Source organism: Lepidochelys olivacea, assembly GCF_965140295.1.
Source record: "Lepidochelys olivacea isolate rLepOli2 genome assembly, chromosome: 2".
In the NCBI taxonomy this organism is placed as follows: Eukaryota; Metazoa; Chordata; order Testudines; family Cheloniidae; genus Lepidochelys; species Lepidochelys olivacea.
Genome location: NC_140412.1, coordinates 11,359,256 through 11,381,218, shown reverse-complemented (window position 1 = coordinate 11,381,218; position 21,963 = coordinate 11,359,256). Strand labels below are relative to the sequence as shown.

The 21,963-nt window shown below is 44.0% G+C and overlaps 1 protein-coding gene across 1 annotated transcript in view; it reads right to left on the bottom strand.

Annotated features, from left to right (window-relative positions):
• Window positions 1–6,922: 6,922 nt before the first annotated feature.
• KCNK9 (potassium two pore domain channel subfamily K member 9) overlaps window positions 6,923–21,963 on the bottom strand; it is a gene marked incomplete at both ends in the record, with an annotated part of 118,915 nt that continues 103,874 nt past the window's right edge. Inside the window, one exon of the mRNA XM_084620133.1 lies at window positions 6,923–7,764. Within this exon, the coding sequence (XP_084476259.1) occupies window positions 6,923–7,764 (842 nt within the window). The remainder of the gene's footprint in view (window positions 7,765–21,963) is intronic.

Genomic DNA, 21,963 nt, shown 5'->3' with positions numbered 1-21,963 from the left:
TCTGATTAAATAGGAACAGAGTCCCAGCGTGCATGCCAACTGTAATCAATCTCTCTGTGTCCAGTGTCATGCTATCTGTTTTGCCCTCCATGTATCTTGATGTTGGTTAATGCTTTCCATACAGTTTATCTAGCTGCGTTTTCTAAAATGAAGTTGGATATTAAAGTTGGATGGCAGGCACGTAATAACGGGAAATCTTTCTTTTCTGATTCTGGAAATATTATGCACCTTCAGTTGCAAAATTAGTAACACTGTGGTTCTGATTGTAATTTGGGTAATATTCCAGTTAATAATAGCCTCTCATTAAAATATGCATTAAAAAGGCCATAACATTAGTAATGGAGACATTCCAGCACATCTCTCTGTTCCAGCTTCCCCAGTAAAGGCGTTAAATGTATGTTTTAATTAGACCCCGATATTAACAGGAATATTACAGAAAGTAAAATCAGGCCATAAACCTCTATTATTGGCTATTCCATCATCATTCCTCTCTCCAGCTTCCACATACCAAATCATTTCCCTTCTCCAGCTCTAGTTCCACTGATTACACTTTCTAGCTTTTAGCATCTAACGATGCCTTTTTTATACTGCCAGGAACAAAACCTTTCAAATCTTTCAGAGAAAAGATAAATTACCGGGCTGAGACTTAATTCTTAGGATTGTTGGTTACTATCTCAGTGTTCTTTCAATCAAAGTACTAGGATAACTAACAAGATGACCTACAATATAGTAAATTAACTTGGTCACTTTCCTTTTATTTGAATGTATTCAGTTCTAAATGACCTGTTACAGAGGAGTCCATGCAGAACAAAGTCCTTCACTTAGGTTTAATATTCATCTTTTCCATTTGTTAATAACCTAAAGGCAATTTCAGAATCTGGATGTAACATCCAAAGCTGCCTTCCATAGGTGTCTCCTTAAAAACTCTCTACTGGGGGCATCTCTGCAAACCTCACAAACAAGGTTCTAGTGAAGCACCCCGGTTAGATCAGCCAGTGCAATTCTTACATAGAAATAAAGACTAAGCGGAGGGTTACGCCTTCACTGTTCTATTAAGTTTCCTCTCTCATTTCCATATCATAGCATACTCAGTCAAAGCTATTTCAGGCCTGCACTGATCAAACTGATTATATAACAACTCTATTATCCTCTCATATTACATATTATCATCAAAGAGAAAAAAATCAAAGTCAACTGTGGGGAGCTAAAATTGTGTTGTTTTGATAAAGAGCACATTGGTGTGACATAAATAGACTAATCTGATTTATTATTATTTCTAATGCTTAATAATGTGGAGGAGTGGGGGACAAGAGGCACCTGAAAATGAGAATACATTGCAAAATGATCCTGCAAGTCTCTATGTATTGTAAAGACACTGTTTAGTTACTTTGAGCATTATGAATTCTTGTTATAATTAACTCCACTACTGCACGCCTGTACCCAATCAGAGCTTTCCATACAGCGATTTCAAGGGTGGGAGGATAAAACTATTGGTTTTGTTTCTTTCAAAGTAAAACAAAAATCTAGGAAGCAAAAAAGAAAAAAGAAAAAGAAGATTTAACTCAAGAAATGTAGCTCAAACAAAAGATTCTGTACAATGAAAAATAGAGCGACACAGAAACAAGCAAGAGTTTATATAGAATCCAGAGAGCCACAGATGGAAAAGACACGTCAGAACTGTCCATCCCCCTTTACAGGGTGACTGTTATGATTAATTCCCCACTGAAGTCAATGGGAATTCTCCTGGTGGTCAGGTAAGCAGGATTTGGCTTTTTTGTGTATGATTGTGTTCCATATAATGTTTCCTCTAGTGCTTTGTTCATTCCAGTTCTAAATTCCACACACAAAGCTGAACAAATATGGCAAAAAAGCATTACAAAGGGTATTTTAATTAGATTTCATTGTTATGGTTTTATTGTTATTATTGTTTGTCTGCAGATGTTCGTACAAGTGAGTTTTTCTATGTGAGAATGGTCACAAAGCAAATGGTCCAAGATGTTTTATGCTGGAAGTGTTTGGGCAGCCATCACTTTGATTCTTCCCCATCCACTTTACAAAATGTTCAGTCAACCAATCAAGGAGCAGAAACAACACCATGTCATTTGGGCAATCAACCATGTACCATAGAATCATAGAAATCTAGGGCTGGAAGGGACTTAAATAAAACATCCAGTCCAGCCTCCTCTGCTGAGACAAGACCAAGTAAACCTAGACCATCCCTGAGAGGTGTTTGTCCAACTGTTCATAAAAACCTCCAATAATTGGGATTCCACAACCTTCTTTGCAAGCCTATTCCCTTATAGTTAGAAAAGTTTTCCTCATATCTAACCTAAATCTCCCTTGCTGCAGATTAAGCCCATTACAAACCATTGATAACTACTCTTTGAGTATGGTCCTTCAACCATTTGCAAACCTACCATACAGTAATTTTATCTGGACCACATTTCCCTAGTTTGCTTATGAGAATGTCATGTGGACTGAATCAAATGCCTTACTAAAATCAAGATATATCACTTCTACTGCTTTCCCCCATCCACCAGACCAGTAACCCTATCACAGAAGAAAATTGGTGGTTTGGCCTGATTTGTTCTTGACAAATCCAGGCTGGCCATTCCTTATAATCTTATTATCCTCTAGAGGCTTATAAACTGATTGTTTAATAATTTGTTCCAGTACCTTTCCAGGTATTGAAGTTAGGCTGACTGGTCTATAATTCTCCAGGTCCTCCTTGTTTACCTTTTTAAAGACAGCTACTATGTTTGCCCTTCTCCAATCCTCTGGGACCTCACTCTCCTCCATGCGTTCTCAGAGATAATTGCTATGGTTCCGAGATTGCTTCAGCTAGTTCCTTAAGTACCCTAAAATGAGTTCCATCAGGCCCTGCTGGATTGAATACATCCAACTTATTTAAATATTCTGTAACCTGTTGTTCCCTATTTTGGCTTGCATTCCTTTCTCCTTGTTGTCAATATTCATTGTGCTGAGTATGTGGCCATCATTAACCTTTTTAGCAAAGACTGAAGCAGAATAGGCATTAAACACCTCAGCCTTCTTCAGGTCATCAATTATTACCTCTCCATCTCCATAAATAACTAATCATGAAGAATTAAAAATAGATGTGCAACAGTGTGTGACTATAACCCATGGGCTGAAATATGTTCACAAAAAGACCCAGAGTTTGAGCTGCAATTCAAGAGCATTTGCCACAGTTCAAGGAAGCATAGTGCCAAGGTGGCTTTAAACTACCTTCATACGTCCCTTTAGTCTACACCAATATACACTGGCCTGGTCTCTAGGCAGACTTAGCGGTGTGTGGACTGCCCTAAGTGGTGCCAGCTACCAGCAGCAACCAGGAAATCACCTAGACATTTTTATGCCCCAGCCATATCTCCCTTTCCCCCACAGGAAGAGGCATAGGAGCAGCTATATCCCCAAGGCTTCACATTTACTGCTTGATTCTGGCATTGCCCCCTTCCATTGTCCCCTGCTTTCTCTACCCAAAGCATTTTTTGTCACCCAATATCAGAGAGTGTATCGCAAAATACACGCCTACATTTTCATCTAGTTCAAGAAGGGGATGAACATACAGACAAGAGAATTCAGCTACCTATACTATAAGAGCTCATACAAAAGGGGTCTTAGAAAGATTTTATATAAGGGACTGGTTTCAAAATGCAAACAAGGAGACATGAAGATCGTATTTAAGATAAGAATACCAGAAAGAGTTTGGACAGATTTACTGATCTTTCAGGCAGAAAAACATATCCTAAGGCACATAGACACCTTCTGTCTAAATGGCGTCCCACAAGACACACACTCTCTCTTTACATTCAGAGATCTAAGGTTAAAAAGAAAAGGAGTACTCGTGGCACCTTAGAGACTAACCAATTTATTTGAGCATAAGCTTTCGTGAGCTACAGCTCACTTCATCGGGTGCATACTGTGGAAAGTTTAGAAGATCTTTAAAGGTTAAAAAGGAGTGTTATAATTATCTAGTCTGTCCTCTTTCATAACACAGGCCATAGGAATTTGACCCAGTAATTCCTGAACCAAAACCATAACTTCTGGTTGAGCTGTAGCATATCTTTTAAAAAGACAGACAGTCTTGATATAAAGACTTCAAATGATGAAGAATGCACCACTTCTCTAGATAAGCTATTCCAATGGTTAATTCCCCTCACTGTTAAAAATGTGTACTTTATTTCTCATCTGAATTTGTCTAGCTTCAGATGGGAGAATCTATAACGTCTTGGTTAGAACACATTACAACATTGAACATCTATAATTCAAAACCTTGAAGAATTTTTGACAATTTAGTTCCCTTTGGTGAGAAAAGAGATTTTTTTTCCCTTAATAAAAAAAATCCAACATTTGTATAACTTTTTCAAGTTTTTGAAAAAAGTTCTCCAAGCCAAATTCTCCCCTCAAAGGCAAGCAGAATTTGAATGTTCAAAGCTTTGTGAAACCAAACTTTTTGTTGATTTTCTTGGATTCCTACTATATTTGCCAGATATGCACATTGTATACATACAGCTTATTCCTTAGTAGCAAAAGAGGACCACAATCATTTTCACTTTTGGGAGGCTCTTAGAATAGCATCACAAACAAAAACATATGTAACAGTGAGTCTCAGAAGACCAATAGATCACACGTCTTGAAACAGCTGTCTAATTGGTTATCATAGAGGTGGATCACAGAATGTTAAGACTGCTTTCCAAATATCTACCTGTTTCAAAGCTTCTATCATCATCATCATAAGTCTTAGAGTCTATTGGGTGCTTAAAGCATGTCACTAATAGGCGTGTTAATTATGTACCCACAGTACCCATTAACACTAGATAAAAACGCATTTCCCATAAATTAGGCTAAAATGTTCATTTCAGTTCATGGTCACTCAGAACTCTAGTTTAGTGTTTCACACATATTATTGGACGTTTTAATGTGCAATACCAGCATGATTTAGCAGAAATTCCCAGAAGAGGAAGTCATAGAAAGCTTTCAAAGTTGTGGATATTTGTGTGTTATAACACACTGAAATTACAGACTTTGACTTTGCTGAATGATAAAAGCTAGAAGCAGAGAGTTGAAAGTAGAGGTCATTACTAACTTCTGCCCATTAATGCCCCTGACAAATAAACCGTAGGAAGGCAGTCAGCATCCCATATGTGCACCCAGCTGTTGAGGTCAGATCTGAAATGGAGGTTTGCATGAATTTGAGAAAACGTATTATCCAGGTACACTTAGAACTATATATGGGGGATTATTGCTTGTATACAGAAAGTATATACGAGTGTAATCAGCAAGAGAGATGATTTGTGCCAGATAGATAATGCTTTTTTGTACATTAACCCTGAAGGCATTTTAAAAGGTAGGGTTATTAATTCAGATGCACCACTGTACCCTGATATGGGCCCCGATCCTGCCTCCATTGAACATGAAGACAAAACTCCCAGTGGACCATATCCTGCTTGCATTCATTATTACAAACTTCCACTAGCATCAGTGGGAGTTGGACCAGGACCTAGAATATGGTTCTGTAAAGTCAGTTTGGTTCAGATCATTAGCTGGATGGCAAATGATCCCAAAGGAACAATTTCACTTAGTGATATCATCAGCCTTCACTCCATCTGGCTAATGCAATCTGTTCCCAGTTTAACCCTTCAAAACACCGGAGTGCAATTGTTCTTGCCACACGCAGGCACATACTTATGCCTTTCAGACTAGCCAAAAAGCAAGACCATATCTACTACCGCAAGTTCCCAGTAGGCCAAAAACCATCAAGATACTGTTCCTTGAATTCTTCCTGAGACCAACAAAGGCTTTCCACTATTTACAAATCAAAAGCATTTAGAGACAATCATCATTATTTTTTTATTTATTTAAAACAAGGAATGCCTTGTCACTATTATATAGGAAAAAAATATACATCCGCCTATTTATACCCATCCTCATCCAAGCATTTCAAAAAATATAATTCCTATTCATGCAGGTAGTTGCTGCACAAAAAAATAAAATAAAATAATCGCCTTCATAATAATAATAAATTTTATAAATTAGAGCAAAGTAACAAAAAGAAACTCTATAGTTCCAACAATTTCCCCAATTTCTCTTAAAAAATTCTACTTGCACAACAAATTGTTGGAACAGTAGCAAATGGTGAAAGTAAATTTAGTTAAATCAATGATATTATTTGCTTTTGATTATTAATTCCATTGCTAGTTTTTCTTGTGTTTTTTTTATAATGCATACCAGTTTTACAAAGTGCATGCTTTATTTTTATTTTATTTTATTTTTAATTTTGAACTGGCAAGCTAAAATGATCCATCTTTTCCTGTCTCTTTTTTTTATGTTAATACAATCTAAAATCTAGCATTCAAAAATTTATCATGATACACCTGGTATATTGACTGCTTATGACACATGCTTGAGTTGGCAAAAACAAATCAAATTGGCTCCCCCGTCCCCTATTCTTTTGAAAGCAGTCTAAAAGTTAAAAGCAGGCTGGAACACAATTGCTTCAAGGGGAAAAAAATTAATACCTGATGCATTTTTGTCACATGGCACTAGTTGTGGAATTGCACACACACGCACTCAACACACACGCGCACACGCACACAGCGACCTGCTTGAGAGGAAAATAGTTTATTAGGTCAGGAGTGCCAATGGCACATGAAGGCTCCCAGCTTGTGTGCAACTTTGGATTTGGTACCCATTTCATGTCACCTCGAATCCTCTGAAATCCACCGAGGGGGTAATGTAAGGCATACTTTTCTGGAACAGTAATAATCCATGCTTCATGCTCAAGAGCTGAGTCTCAGAGGAGGACTGGCTTTTTCTATTTCCTTTGGCCTCGCTCCGTCTCACTCAAGAAACAAAAAAGGTAATTGGGGGAAACAAGTAAAGCAAAAGAAGACAAAACACTTTAAATGGACTTTCGCCTTTTCATCAGCCTGTGGTTATCTGTAAAGCTGTGCAACCCAGGTGAGATGGAGCTAACAGGAGATGGGAAAAGGCTGTTTTTCAATGTGCTTGGTGAGATCTCTTCTATCTTGTAAGAGATGGAGTGAAAGTACTGAGGATTCAGCTTGGAGCTGAACGAATTTTGGTGCGACACCATCCGGCTGGTGTACTCATGGGACCTGTAACACATGCAGGAACAAACCGACTGAAGGTCTGTTACTTCGGCTTTGTACCGTGGCCGAACATGCTGGCTGTCCTCTTGGATGTGGATAATCATGCTGTTGCGGTTCCCTGCCAGGGATGCCCGCTCCTCGGCATCCCGTCTCTCGTCCTCACTGTTCATGGTTAAGAACCTGAGAACAACCAGATTTAGAAATGCCCCAATGACTGTCAACCCCACTAGAATGTACATAAAGCTAAAAGCCACATAGAGTGGCTTCTTTTGGAGGGCCCCTTTGGTCTGCAGGGCCACATAGTCGCCAAACCCTATCGTAGTCAATGTTATAAAGCAGTAATAGTAAGCATGGAAAAAGCTCCACTCCTCATACTGGGAAAAAGCTGCTGCTCCAATGCAGAGGGTTCCCATGCAGGAGAAGAAACCCACAGTGACCATGTTTTCCATGGAGACATCAGTGCTCCTCATGCCGCAGCACTTTTTGATCCGTTTCAGGAGGTACTTGACAAAGGTGTTCATGCGCTCACCCAGGCTCTGGAACATGACCAGTGTCAGTGGGATCCCCAGGACAGCATAGAACATACAAAAGGCTTTCCCGGCATCTGTCCCTGGGGCAGCATGTCCATAACCTAGAGAAGGAAAGGAAAAGACAGGAGAGTCAGCAAGGAGGGGTAATTCCTTAAATTTCCTCATCATACCAGCAGAGCAAATCACCAACAAAAATAACTCAAGCACCCTGTCAACCCTCAAGTCTTCCCCAGGCAGAATACTCTCCTCAATGGAGAAGTCAAAGCCAGCTCTTTCAAAGTCTTTGGAAGGCACAAGTGGCTCCTACTTTAATAAGGACTTCTCTGCTGCCGCAGCAGAGGAAAAGCTCAGCTTGGGAGTTCCTGAGAACACTGCCATGATGAACTGCCCCTATTGTAACAGGGGGCTCCCAAAGCCAGCTAAAACCCAAGATGTGCATGTGCCTGAGGAAAAGTCGGGATGAGGGAGTGGAGAATCTATTTCGTTGTGTTCCAATTTAAATAAAAGCCTTGTCCTTGTAAGCGAGCAAGAAGGGTGGCAACACTGTTTAATGGCAAACAAAAGTATATACAGAGTTCATTTGCTGGAGAAGTTTCACTTCCTTCCTGAAGGGTTTACTATGGTGTATAGCATAACATTCAACCTCCATAACTGGAAATGGATGTCTTCACTGGGGCACTTAAAAAAACCAAAACACACCTGATACCTGGCATTGGAATGTGGTCCATTGCAAAGGCAGGGGATTTTGATGACCTCAGAGGTACGTATTCTCTGGCAGGAGTGATTCAGCAGTATCCAGAGAACCTTCAGAGGTAGAGAAACATTCCCAAACCTCTCTCCAGTTTGGTGGTGGAATTTTAACAAGCTTCTCCTAGGGACCCTGTGACAGACACTCATTGCTGGAAGATTGTAGGGTTTTGATGAGATGGTTAAGGCTTACACTATTTTTAATTACAGAGGAATGCACAATTGACTCAGCTACTTCTACAATTACTAGAAATGGTTGGAACTATTAACTATATCAGGTGACTCAGGTAGTCCAGGACCGGGTATGTGGTATGTTTCATGTTATATTAGTAGGGATATAAGAACTGGTTTGCATTGAGTGAGAACCTACCCAAACCTTCACCCAAACCAATGTGACCTAACTTTTTCACCCCACATTGTTGCACAAATCTGTACTACCTGCTAGGAGTGGGAGTGTGAAAATACCTAGATCCCTGCGCGGATACAAAATTTGTATCGGCACCCGATCTGCAATCTGCAAACAAAGTGCGTGGATATCCATGGATATAAAGCAGATATCCGCAGATTTGCAGGGCTCTAAAAATACCTCAAGAGAGAAAGCTCTTGCAGGAATTCTTGTCCAGTTTTGCAGTCCTAAGAGGTTTCACAGAATCTAAGTGTCCTATTCCCCACTCCATTATGTTGAGGAATATGACTCTTGTAGAATTAATGGAGATACACAGGTGTAAAGCTGGAGTGGAGAATCAGGTCTATAGATGGTCATGACCTAGTGAGCCATCTAATGCATCTCTTTGCCAGTGCAAGACACACACAGGAGGGTGGGATGAAGGTCTCAACTTTTAGATACTTATCCACACTGAATTTAATCTCAGTGTGGAATTCACTCCCAGGCAGAGAGATTGCACAAGGTCTTACTCACCACCTATTTTCCACTTAAGTCCTCCAAATAGGATTTAAAGTGGAATGTAGATGGTTTCTTGGCCCTCCACATAGGAGTGAATTTCTTTTGACATTTCCCCAGTCAATATTGCAGCCCTACTCTATTTTCAGCCAGCCTCTTGGCCCAAAAATTACCCATTTGCAATGTGCACAGTATGAATTGCAACTAGCAGTCAGTTAGCTACACTGCTGCAGGTAACGGTAGTAAATTGTCCTGCACTTGGCTACCGATACAATGATCTATTAATGCACTTTCAGCAGAACTCAGTACTGAATGCCATGCAAAGTAGAAAGAAACACTGGTCTAGAAAAAGAAACAAAAAACAGAAACTACATCCTCAAAGAGCCAGTAACAACCTTTCTTAACTCAACTGCTACTTGCTGGCAGCTGGATGGTGATATAAAAACAAGTCTGCAAAAAAAAAATAATAGAAACAAGTTATTTTTAAGATTACAAAAAGAACAAATTGATTCACCTGTTGTACCAGACCTTGTTTTCAGCTCTTTACAATGAGCAGCTTCCAAATTTCCTGGGGGAATAAATGCCTCCCATAGATGGATGCTGGATTTGTTCCACCTGACTATCCCTCAATAAAGGCTATAATTGCCTCTCATTACTAAGATCAGCTTTTGAACTACAGGGGTGTTAATTAAAGCAAGGACATCTTCCCATTTTATAGCTTTAGTTACAGCTGATAAAGAGGAGGAAAGCTTCAGAAAATGTGATTTTCCAGATGGTGACAGAGATGGCAGTTGGTAGAAACAGCTTTCACTTTGGGCTCTAAAGAAAATGGTTAGGGATGAAAAAATTTTTCCTTTGAAATTGTCCAATCCCACTCCTTAAGGATCCTGAGATCCTTTGGAAAGATTATAATAAATTAATATTATGCACTTACAGAGCATCTTCCATCCGAGTTTCTCAAAGTACTTTACAGACCCTGTAATTAATTCTGTCTTACAATACTCCTGTGAGATAGATAAGCATTAGTAGCCCCATTTTACAGGTAGGAAAAGTGAAGCACAGATCGATGGTGACGTCACACAAGGTTACACAGCTAGAAAAAGAATGCTTACTATATAACTTTAGCCTTTAGACCATACTCACTGCGTCAATGTAGGTTTATACAATCTGATATATCACAGTGTGAACACGAACACATAGGACAGACAAGGCCTTTTTTATTGAGATGGAATCAGACCTTTAAAACAGGTACATGAGTTCTAGGCAAAGCACATTTCTTTAGTGCAGACAAGGCCTTAGAGCATGCGTAGCTCTGTGGCACTGGCCTTAGAGATTAACAGTGAAATGCTCTGAACTTTATGAAGCAAAGGCAAAACTCTCGTGTGCTTCAGCGGTGCAGAATCAAGCCATAAACACTGTAAATCAGCTAAGTTCTTTACACTTTAATAATGTAGGTCTAAAATTTAAAATGGGACACTGTCCCTTTTAATTTCAAACTCCCTCAGAGGCCCAATGTCAGAAGCGAGAGGGATCAAAGTTTGCCAGAAGAAAGTAGAGGATAAACAGTTTTAGTTTTTCTTACCTGTAAATAGTGTTTCTCCAGTGGATAAGGTCAGGCTCCAACTAGATGGGTTTTACTTACAACAAGCCTCGGTGGACACAAGCAACCACTTCAGTAGCAGAAGCTGACTGCCTAAACAGGGTGTCTAGAGACTCTTGTTAACTTTCCCAGCACAAATGCCACTGCACTTTATTCAAATATGAAGAGAAGTACTTACAAGTTGGGAGATGAGAGACACTGGGCTGAAATGAGCCTGGTTACAGAAATAAAGGCATCTGAATACACATGGTATGGGGTTTTCAGCTTAGCTCATTTTCACCACCCTGAGAAGGGGGTGAAGGTTATGCAGAGGACACTAGGACCATGATATTGAGAAGACATCGATTTAAGAAGCTAAGGGAATGAAGAAAACCAGGGAAATTGGGCATCCACAAGAAAGGAAAAGAGGTCCATAAAGGTGACACACCATGTCTACACCAGGGAGTGGAGCACTGCAGAGAAGACAGCTCCTTCTGCCAGATATGAGTTTCTGCTTATTCTGAATGTGAGCAAGTTTGATGTGTCTGGGAGATGAGCAGTGGATAGAGCAAAGAGGTTTTGCTCTGCTCATCTGAGCAATAGGATCAAACAGTAGAGAAGCCCAACCTATGGAGCCTTAACTTGGAGCAGGGCCATATCTATCTAGGTATCTGGAAGGCTCCCATCACAGCAGTATCTGGAATGGCAGAATGCAAGGGTCTGGTTAACAGCAGGCAGACATCTCTGAGTTGGTAGACTGGGAGAGTGATCCCTAACGTTTAAGGAGACATTACCAGATGCAACAGGGGGTGTACAAATGACTTGTATTTCACCTTGAATGGTGGGAACAAAGTGGCTTCTGTACCCATTCTTTCCCTGTTACGCCCAGATGTTTGCTTAGGCTTCACTGATGGAATTCTTCAGTTAGTCCTGGTTTGAAGAAGGACAGTCAGGCATGAGGAACGTATCATTTCTCAAAGTGTAATCCCTGTTTTGGGCCGATCTATGTCAATTGCAATTTCCTTCCCAGCTATGGCTGAGGTGATATGAAGGGTGTCCAGTTCCTCAAAACAGTCATGCAAAATGGTTGAGAGGCAGAGACTCAGGTCACCACAGCCTCATCCCAAATTGGTTACTGAGTTGCTTTCTTCTTTGCTGGCTCTGGGGGATACTTCTGGTACTCAACTGCACTCGTGCCTAAGGACAATTCTGGAAAATCAGCAAGATCTGAACACTCTTGTTTGTTCCGGTCATAGCAGAGTATAACTTGGGAGGCTTGAGACAACCTGCTTTGTTCCATTAAGTTGGCTGTTCCATTGCTTGCTTGTGCCCTTATAAGTGTAAGGAAAAAGGAAACCCACTTAGTTGGAGGCTGGCACTGTCCAGTCAGGGAGAAATACTTGGTTAGCTTCCTTTCAAGCTTCTAAAAGAGTTGTACAGACACGTACTGGCATCTTAAAGTCCCACTCATCCAACAAGGTGAATTCCATTGAATCACATTGAGTTCCTGTGAGGAGAAAGACACTCTCAGGACAGCTGGGAGTATTAAACCACCAGCACTAAGCAAACAAGGAAATGTAACTGATTATGCATCTTATCACCTGGAATAAGCAAGACAGTGATAATTGGTATAATAAATTAAAAGGGAAACAAATCCTAAACATTCCCAGTGCAGCATGTCTACACTGTGGCCACCTCATTTAGACCATTAGCAGTCCAGGGCAGAGTCTGCGTCTGTACTCTGTGTCCTGTGCTCTCAGTTCTTTGGCCAGGCGTGGCTGCATCCTAGGCCCTCCTATCAGACCAAGCACATGGTCAGTGCTTAACAAATCATCATATTAAAACTGAAATGTACAAACAACAAGCTCTTTGGTATTTGTAATCAGTGTCAAACCCACGGTGAAGCTGCAGAGCTGCTAGGTTCATTCACATTTACAGCAGTTTTCAGACCATCTTGAGTCCCGAAGTAGCACAGTTCTCGGTGTTAGTCAGGGGGCAGAACTGTTTCCTGTGGGGAGTAGGTTTTGTTTCCTCTTTCCTTCTCATATCATTCACTGCGGACACATGGCATCTCTCACCGGGCCATCTCTTCTTTGACAACAGCACATGCAAAAAATGAACTGTGCCAGCCCCGTGCCTCAACCTTTTCTTACTCATTCTGGCTGCAGCTCCGCAAGGCAGAAAATGAAAGGGGAACGATGGCATCTGCAACTCAGACAGGGAGGTATAATTCAGATAAAAAAGCCAAGCTGATGTCACAGGTTCACTTCAGAGGCGTATCTACGCCAGAGAAAGTGCCACAGAGAATTACTGGCACTTTTCTGACTTCAGCGCCTCCGCTTCAAATGGGAGGGAGAGGAAGCCGCATCCTTTGCATTATAAAGATGAAAACGGGCCTACGTCAGGGTTTGGCAATGGGGCTCTGGAGTTGGCTCCACTACTAGGCTTGCGGTGACCAAAAGCCATTCCCATCTGCTCAGTGGCAGGTGTGAAGGGAGCTGGTGGGCTTTGCTCGCTTCCCCATAAATAGCAGAAAGGAAAGCCCTATCGCAACTGGCAGTCACAGCAGACAGGCCGAATACTGAATGGGCCATGGCAGTTGAAGTCTCTTCTTTTCTTCAGAGATGACCCCCTTAGATGTGTGCACAGCTACCGTCCGTGGAACTCATTTGTTCTGGATAGACTTCAGTCCTTGGGGCTGCCAATGATTTAAAAAATGATAAGTAACAGGCCCCGCCCAAAACCAGCACTGCAAACTGTTACGGCCCAAAAGGGCTTCCCAGCAGCAGTGGAGAGAGGTGAATTGCAGACCCACAACTTCACTTTCCCACAAGCTGATCCTAATTATTAAACAAGGTTAATCCCGTGATAACAAATCAAAGGGGTTCACCCAGTGGTGAGCTGGAGCCGGTTCCCACCGGTTCGCTAGAACCGGTTGTTAAATTTAGAAGACCTTTTAGAACCAGTTGTTCCACAAGGGACAACCGGTTCTAAAAGGGCTTCTAAATTTAACCGGCCAAAAGTGGCACCTTAGGCACCCACTCCACAGGTGCTCCAGGGCTGGAGCACCCAAGGGGAAAATTTGATGGGTGCAGACCCCCACCGGCAGCTCCCCACCCCACCCCCGGCCCCAGCTCACCTCCGCTCCGCCTCCTGCCCTGAACACGCCGCCCCGCTCTGCTTCTCCGCCCCCGGCCCCAGCTTCCCATGAATGAGCTGTTCGCATGGGAAGCTGGGGCAGGCTGAGAAGCAGACGGCGGCTTCCCGCTCAGGCCCAGGGAGGCGGAGGTGAGCTCGGGCAGGGGGGGGGGTGCAAGGAGGGCCGCCCGCGCCACAGCAGGTAACCCGGCGGGAGTGGGGGGCTCACAGGGGAACCGCTCCCCACCCCAGCTCACCTCCGCCACCCTCGGCCTGAGTGGGAAGCCGCCGCCTGCTTCTCTGCCCTCCCCGGCTTCCCACCGAACAGCTGATTTGCGGGGGGGGGAGGGGGGGAAGCAGAGCGGGGCGGCGTGTTCAGGGGAGGAGGCGGAGGCGGAGCGGAGGTGAGCTAGGGCCAGGCACTGGGCGGGGAGCTGCCAGTGGGGGCTCTGCACCCACCAAATATTCCCCGTAGGTGCTCCAGCCCCGAAGCACCCACGGAGTCAGCGCCTAAGGCGTCACTTTTGATGTGATCAGTGGGGGGAGCGGCCGCTCCCCCTGCTCCCTCCCAGCTATGCTGCCCTGCCCCTAGGAGCCAGAGGGACCTGCCGGATGCGTCCTGGGAGCTGCCCCAGGTAAGCACCACCAGACTCCCCACCTTGCCCCCCGGCAGATCCCTCTGGCTCCTAGGGGCAGGTGGCCCACTACGGTAGCCCACGAGACCCTGCTGCCCGGCTCTGGGGACAGTCAGGGGACAGGGGAGAGGGGTGGATGGGGCAGGGATCGTGTGGGGGGGGCATCAAGGAACGCAGGGGGTTGGATGGGGCAGGAGTCCCAGGGGGTAGGGGTGGGCAATGACCCCCCTGGTGGGGTGAGGAGGGAACCAGTTGTTAAGATTTTGGCAGCTCATCACTGGGTTCACCATTCTTTTTCCCAGGCAGCCTTTCAGTGGAGAAATCCACTTATTCGGCAGTGTTATCATCCACTGCCGTAACGCCTCAGGTTGTGCTTTCGTTAGTGCGCTTTTTAAAAGAATGGGGCACGATCGTTATTGGGTGGGAGACATCCAAGGAAAGTCTGTTCGCTGGAGGAAGCAGAGTTGTGTGAGGACAAGTTTCCCTAGATGCCAACATAAGCCAGTGACCCAACATGGTGCCGGGTGGCGCTGTGCTCCTGGAGCGTTCACCTTTCCCATCTTCTGACCACCTGTGGTTATTAAACATCCCAGGCAAAATTTTCTGCAAGACTGGAGTGCTAATCCCAATTCCTGGCTGCCTTCCTGTTTGATTATAGTCTGCTGAATTAAATTTCCCCTCCGAGTTTCTGATGGTGTTATTAGTCTTCCTGTCTGTTGCATAGCATAGCTGCTGCGTTCCACCCCAGATGTGGCTATGTATCAGTGATGACTGGAGTGATATCCAAGCCAACTAAACTATTAAGCGACCCAGAGAAAGAAAAGTAAACAAATCAGATTCCTGTCAGAAAAGCAGCAGCTCTCCATCCAATCTGTGCTCTGAGCCTGGTTCGCCTGGATGAAAGATGCCTTGTTAATATAGCCATCCTCCCTGGCATTCAAGCACACAGTCTGGAAGTTATTTTTGACTCCTCCCTCTCCCTTGTCCCATATATCCAAGCCATCTTTTTGTTCTGTATTTGTACAGCACCTAGCACAACGGAGCCCTGGACTATGACTAAGGCTCCTAGGCACCGCAGGAATACAAATAAATACAAAATAACAATATCCAAATCCTGCTGCTTTTTCTTCCTGAACATCTCCAGGATCCACCCTTTTCATTCCCTTCCTACAGCCAGGTTCAAGCCCTCAGTATATCTTGCCTCAACTACTGCTACGTCCTCCCCTCTGATCTCCCAAACGCATGCATTGTCCATGTATAAAATGCAGCGGCTAAAGTCATATCATACCACAACACGATGGCTCTCTCTCTGTACAGGGTGACATGGTGACACGTAGCGATGTCACACACTGCTGTGAAGATGTCATTGTCACAGATAGGAACCCTGCAGATTTTGGGGAAAGTCCACTGCAACCTTCATCTCAGGGGGGTGAGTGTCAAAATCTTAGAGGTATCCCCAATGAAGATACCATGTATGAGGGTGGCTCAGTTTATAACCACTCCTTATCTTTCCTCTGCTACTATACACCCCACCTTCCCCAATAACCATCCTTCCTCCCAGGATGCTTCCTACAATCCACTCTGATTCATAATATAAGTCCAGATACACTGTTTGGAAATTACACCGAACAGTTCATGTTACATCAGGGTCCACAGGGCTCGGCAGGTGACTTGTGTGGCTTTGTTCTCACTGGGAATCTTTCTTGTTGAACTTGAATCAAGTTTTTTAAGTTGCTCACATAAAACAAGTTTAAATGAGCCTCAGCAGAGACTTGGCTGGGTCTGTGGATCCCTCCAAGATATAGGCAGGGACATAACAGGCAGGAGGAATGGGCTACTTCTCCTCTGATCGGCTAAGTTATATGTCAGGTGCCAGCCTGAGCCATTATTCGTGAAGGTGGGAGGCCAAGCCAGATTTCTGTACATCGTGAGTCATGAGACAGATAACTGCCTCAGCCTGCAAAATTACCCAGGAGCAGGAATGTCTGAAAGCAAATCGGAGAGACTGAATCAAACGCCTGCCAGCAAACAGAACAAATGACAGCAAAGCAGCAGGGATGAAACATTCCCTCAAAAGATAGATCATGGATGCTGTGTCAGCACATCCCTGTCCTCTTCAAGTCACGGGCTGGTTTCTTCAAAATCTTGTTTCCCCAAGCACTTTTAGATCATGTTATGGCCTAAATTAATTGTTCAGAGTCTTCTCTACCTAGATCTTCCCTGGCTTATGAAACTTGTGCCTTCTGTTTTAGCAAGGCCTGTTTACTTATTGTAATTGTTTCCTTTCACATATCTCTGTGTAGCAACAAGATGCCCTACGCACCAACATTTCCAATCCATGTAACGTACGTGTGCCACGCACGATAAATGGTGGCATGAACATCACTGCCACAACTGTTACCCACACATATTAATAGACTTCTTGTTAGGTGAGAGAAACCAGCAGCAAAGAACACGCACTTAAACAGACACTTGAGAAAATAAACAATGCTTCTGTTGTTCAGTAAAGCTAGCCAAACACAGGCTCTTCTGGACAGCTGTGGGGAATAACAGCGGCAGGCCATCAACCAAGAAAGCCTGTTGCACAGTGCTGAGCAGAACTCCATGAATCAACAGCCCCTCCTCGTCTCAACTGTTGTGCCTGCCTTTGGTGGGAAGATAGATTTCTTAGACAATCTTTGGGTATTGCCCCACCAAGGGCCACATTCAGGGCCAGATTTAGGGGCAGGCAACCCAGGTGACCACCTGTGGTGCCAGGCTTGGAGGCCACCAAGCTCAAAGTGCTGTTTTTGTTGTTAGCATGGATAAATACAGATTTACAGATCCTAGCATGCAAATGTATTGAGTTATATGACAGGAGTAAATCATGCATGTAAATTGTGCATCAAAGTCATGAAATGGACTACAAATGCAACAGAAATAAGGTATTCAAACGTTTAACAAATGGAGAGGGGGCGCCAAAGACGCTCCTTGCCTGGGGCACCATCATTTGGTCTTGGGCCAGGCTGGCCACACTGATGATTTACCAGTGGCTTGAGGGCAACACTTAATGTGTGTAAATTGAAGCTAAGTGAAGCCAAACTCTTTTTTAACACAGGGCTACAGGTCCACTGCTATCAAGATGGAGTATTGTATGCAAAATTCAGAGGTCCTGGTATATTTCCTGAGATGGGACTGCCTTTGAGTAGACTCCCCAGTACTTTTCTAGGTGGTCAATGCAAGCAGCACACTCAGCCCCCACCTACAGGCCACCCCTACTTCACCCAGGGGCCTTTGAGAATAGTGTTTTAGAGGTAGCATTTACCCTACTCTCTGCCATGCATTCAGGGTGTGCATAGATAGATGCAGGTCAGACAATGTGGCCTTGTAGGTAAATAACCAAAATATTTTGAGGAAAGATGGAGCCAGTGAGATGAATTAGTTAAAAACAAAACATTAGAAATGGACAGAAAATAGTGAGCAACTTCCAAAAAAGGTTTAAAAATAAAAATATCTTGCTTTTCAATTAAAAAAAAAACCTGAAAAATGCAATTTTTGAAAACCAACACATGTATATGGGGGTGGGGGAATTTCATCATATATACCTGGAACATTGTGAAAATTTTTGTTTTCAAAAAAGGCTGTTTAAATTTTTTTTCCAATGATAATTTTTGACTGGTACAGCAAATTATTGATACCTATTTTGTAATAGTAAGTAGGCTGGCCCCTGTAGGCTGTAACCCATAATCTCTATTGCCTCAATTCTGCTGTATCTCATTATCTTGTATATTTTCTTTTCTACTGACAAGGTAAGAAATAACTGGGACTGCCAACAGTTCTCTTTACCCTTTAATAAAAAACCTAATAAGTAAAATGTCCAATGTATCTGTTCTTTCACACACTGTTCTTAGAGTCCTAGAAATCACGGACATGTTAGGTAACGTAGTCCAGCTCCCAGACAAAGCAGAAGGACTCCCTTATGTACCTCCACTAGTGTTTTGTCCAATGTCTTGTCTAATCTGAAATGTTTCAAGTGACAAGGTTAGTTCAGAGGAAGCCTATGGAAACTAAGGGCACAGAGCCTGCCTCTCTCTCTTTCTTCCCCTGCTATTTCACCTCCATTCCTCCCGTTGTGTGTGCTGTCTCATCTAACTCCTCTCACATATGAGAGCAGACATAACTGGAAGCAGCTTCTTTGTTTTACCTCACAGGAGACGTGGCAGCTGCATCTCCCCAATGGCATGATGCTGCGTATAGAACTCAGACTGTCGAGAGTTCAGTGCCGCAGCCAGGACTGGCTGGGATGTTTCATGACTAACCATACTCTTTTGGAGGCTGAATGCCTACTCCAAAGCCAATTCTGTTTCGTCCCTCATTTTCCCTCTCTATGGCTAACATCCAATCTGTGCTGGAACCCCACAGGGCTGGCTCCAAGGGGTGCTGGTGCAACATCCTAAGCAAAGTTTAGGAAATATTAATGCCGCTTTCCCAGGGATGGATGGATGGATGGATGGAACTACACCTGCAGGAGTAAGTGCTCTGATAGCTCTGCTCCACAGAGGTGCCAGGGTGGGACACACATCTCAGCTGACAGAAGCAGTGTATTCTGTCAAGTCACAATAATAATGAACACATCACTTCAAAGCATGGAATGAACATTAACTAATCCTCATAACCTCCTTTTTTATTTGTTGCTGCTGCACCCTGGGCCTGATTCTCCTCTGCCTTGTGTCGTCACTTCTGCAGAGCAACTCTTTGGTGGCTTCAGACCATTCCCAGAGGACAAGTGTCCGTATGACAGAACGGCCATCACAACTAATATCTTGCTGACCTTCTCTGCAGACATGCCCTGAATGTAAAGGGTGTTGCAACTGAGCTGTGGCCTCCACACTAGCCTCCCCAGCGCAGAACTGAGCACAAGCATGAGGCACCATGAGGGCCTGTGCTGACCCTGCTCTTGGGAGAGAGGATACCAGTCTTCCCCAGACTGTCCACCAGGAAACTTTCCCCTGACTTCAATTCACTTCAGAAAAAGAAATAAACAATAGCAACAGCCCCTCCATCCACTCTAGGGATCCCACCACCCTGGCACCACAGTACCGACCACTGTGTGGTCTGCAGCTTCCAAGCACTAAGGGGCTGGGAAGAGGGAGGGAGTCCTTTATCCAACCGTGAAAGGGCACTGGCATTTCAGGGATGGGGCAGAGATTTGGGCCAATTTGATGCTTCTAACCAGACCACCCTTCCTGACTCTTTCCTAAACCGACCATGATTTTGCTTTGGATTTCCTGCTGGTCGGTTGTTGACAGTTTGCCTGGACTACAGCTGAGCCTGGGCAACTTACTAAAGAAACAAACAATGCAGCAAATCAGCAGCCAGATGCCTTCCCAGGATAAGCTCATTTTGGACTCAGTATACACCAGGGGGAACTTGGAAGAGCCGCCCAGCTGGCATGCTGGATTCTTATAAAGAATAACAATCCTCCAGTCACCGGGATGGGGAGTCACTGGATTCAATGGCAAAGGGAAGAAAGCAGCTGCCTCTGAGTCTCTGGGTTCAGAAGACTTGCGTGCATCACAGTATGGACTATTTAATCATTTACAATGGTAGGGCCAGATTCTCCACTGCCTTGAACCTTGTGCCATCATTTACCAATGTGGGTGCAAAATACCAGGATTCAGATTTGGCAGCATTTGACATGAGACAGGTTATCTCAAGTGCTTATATACAAATGCACAAAGCCTTGGAAACAAGCAGGGAGAACTGGAGGTCCTGGTGATGTCAAGGAACTATGACGTGATCGGAATAACAGAGACTTGGTGGGATAACTCACATGACTGGAGTACTGTCATGGATGGTTATAAACTGTTCAGGAAGGACAGGCAGGACAGAAAAGGTGGGGGAGTAGCACTGTATGTAAGGGAGCAGTATGACTCCTCAGAGCTCCGGTACGAAACTGCAGAAAAACCTGAGTGTCTCTGGATTAAGTTTAGAAGTGTGTGCAACAAGAGTGATGTAGTGGTGGGAGTCTGCTATAGACCACCGGACCAGGGGGATGAGGTGGATGAGGCTTTCTTCCGGCAGCTCACGGAAGCTACTAGATCGCATGCCCTGATTCTCATGGGTGACTTTAATTTTCCTGATATCTGCTGGGAGAGCAATATAGCGGTGCATAGACAATCCAGGAAGTTTTTGGAAAGCGTAGGGGACAATTTCCTGGCGCAAGTGCTAGAGGAGCCAACTAGGGGGGGCGCTTTTCTTGACCTGCTGCTCACAAATCGGGTAGAATTAGTGGGGGAAGCAAAAGTGGATGGGAATCTGGGAGGCAGTGACCATGAGTTGGTTGAGTTCAGGATCCTGACGCAGGGAAGAAAGGTAAGCAGCAGGATACGGACCCTGGACTTCAGGAAAGCGGACTTCGACTCCCTCAGGGAACGGAGGGCCAGGATCCCCTGGGGGACTAACTTGAAGGGGAAAGGAGTCCAGGAGAGCTGACTGTATTTCAAGGAATCCCTGTTGAGGTTACAGGGACAAACCATCCCGATGAGTCGAAAGAATAGTAAATATGGCAGGCGACCAGCTTGGCTTAATGGTGAAATCCTAGCGGATCTTAAACATAAAAAAGAAGCTTACAAGAAGTGGAAGGTTGGACATATGACCAGGGAAGAGTATAAAAATATTGCTCGGGCATGTAGGAATGTTATCAGGAGGGCCAAATCGCACCTGGAGCTGCAGCTAGCCAGAGATGTCAAGAGTAACAAGAAGGGTTTCTTCAGGTATGTTGGCAACAAGAAGAAAGCCAAGGAATGTGTGGGCCCCTTACTGAATGAGGGAGGCAACCTAGTGACAGAGGATGTGGAAAAAGCTAATGTACTCAATGCTTTTTTTGCCTCTGTTTTCACTAACAAGGTCAGCTCCCAGACTGCTGCGCTGGGCATCACAAAATGCAGAAGAGATGGCCAGCCCTCTGTGGAGATAGAGGTGGTTAGGGACCATTTAGAAAAGCTGGACGTGCACAAGTCCATGGGGCCGGACGAGTTGCATCCGAGAGTGCGGAAGGAATTGGCGGCTGTGATTGCAGAGCCACTGGCCATTATCTTTGAAAACTCGTGGCGAACCGGGGAAGTCCCGGATGACTGGAAAAAGGCTAATGTAGTGCCAATCTTTAAAAAAGGGAAGAAGGAAGATCCTGGGAACTACAGGCCAGTCAGCCTCACCTCAGTCCCTGGAAAAATCATGGAGCAGGTCCTCAAAGAATCAATCCTGAAGCACTTGCATGAGAGGAAAGTGATCAGGAACAGCCAGCATGGATTCACCAAGG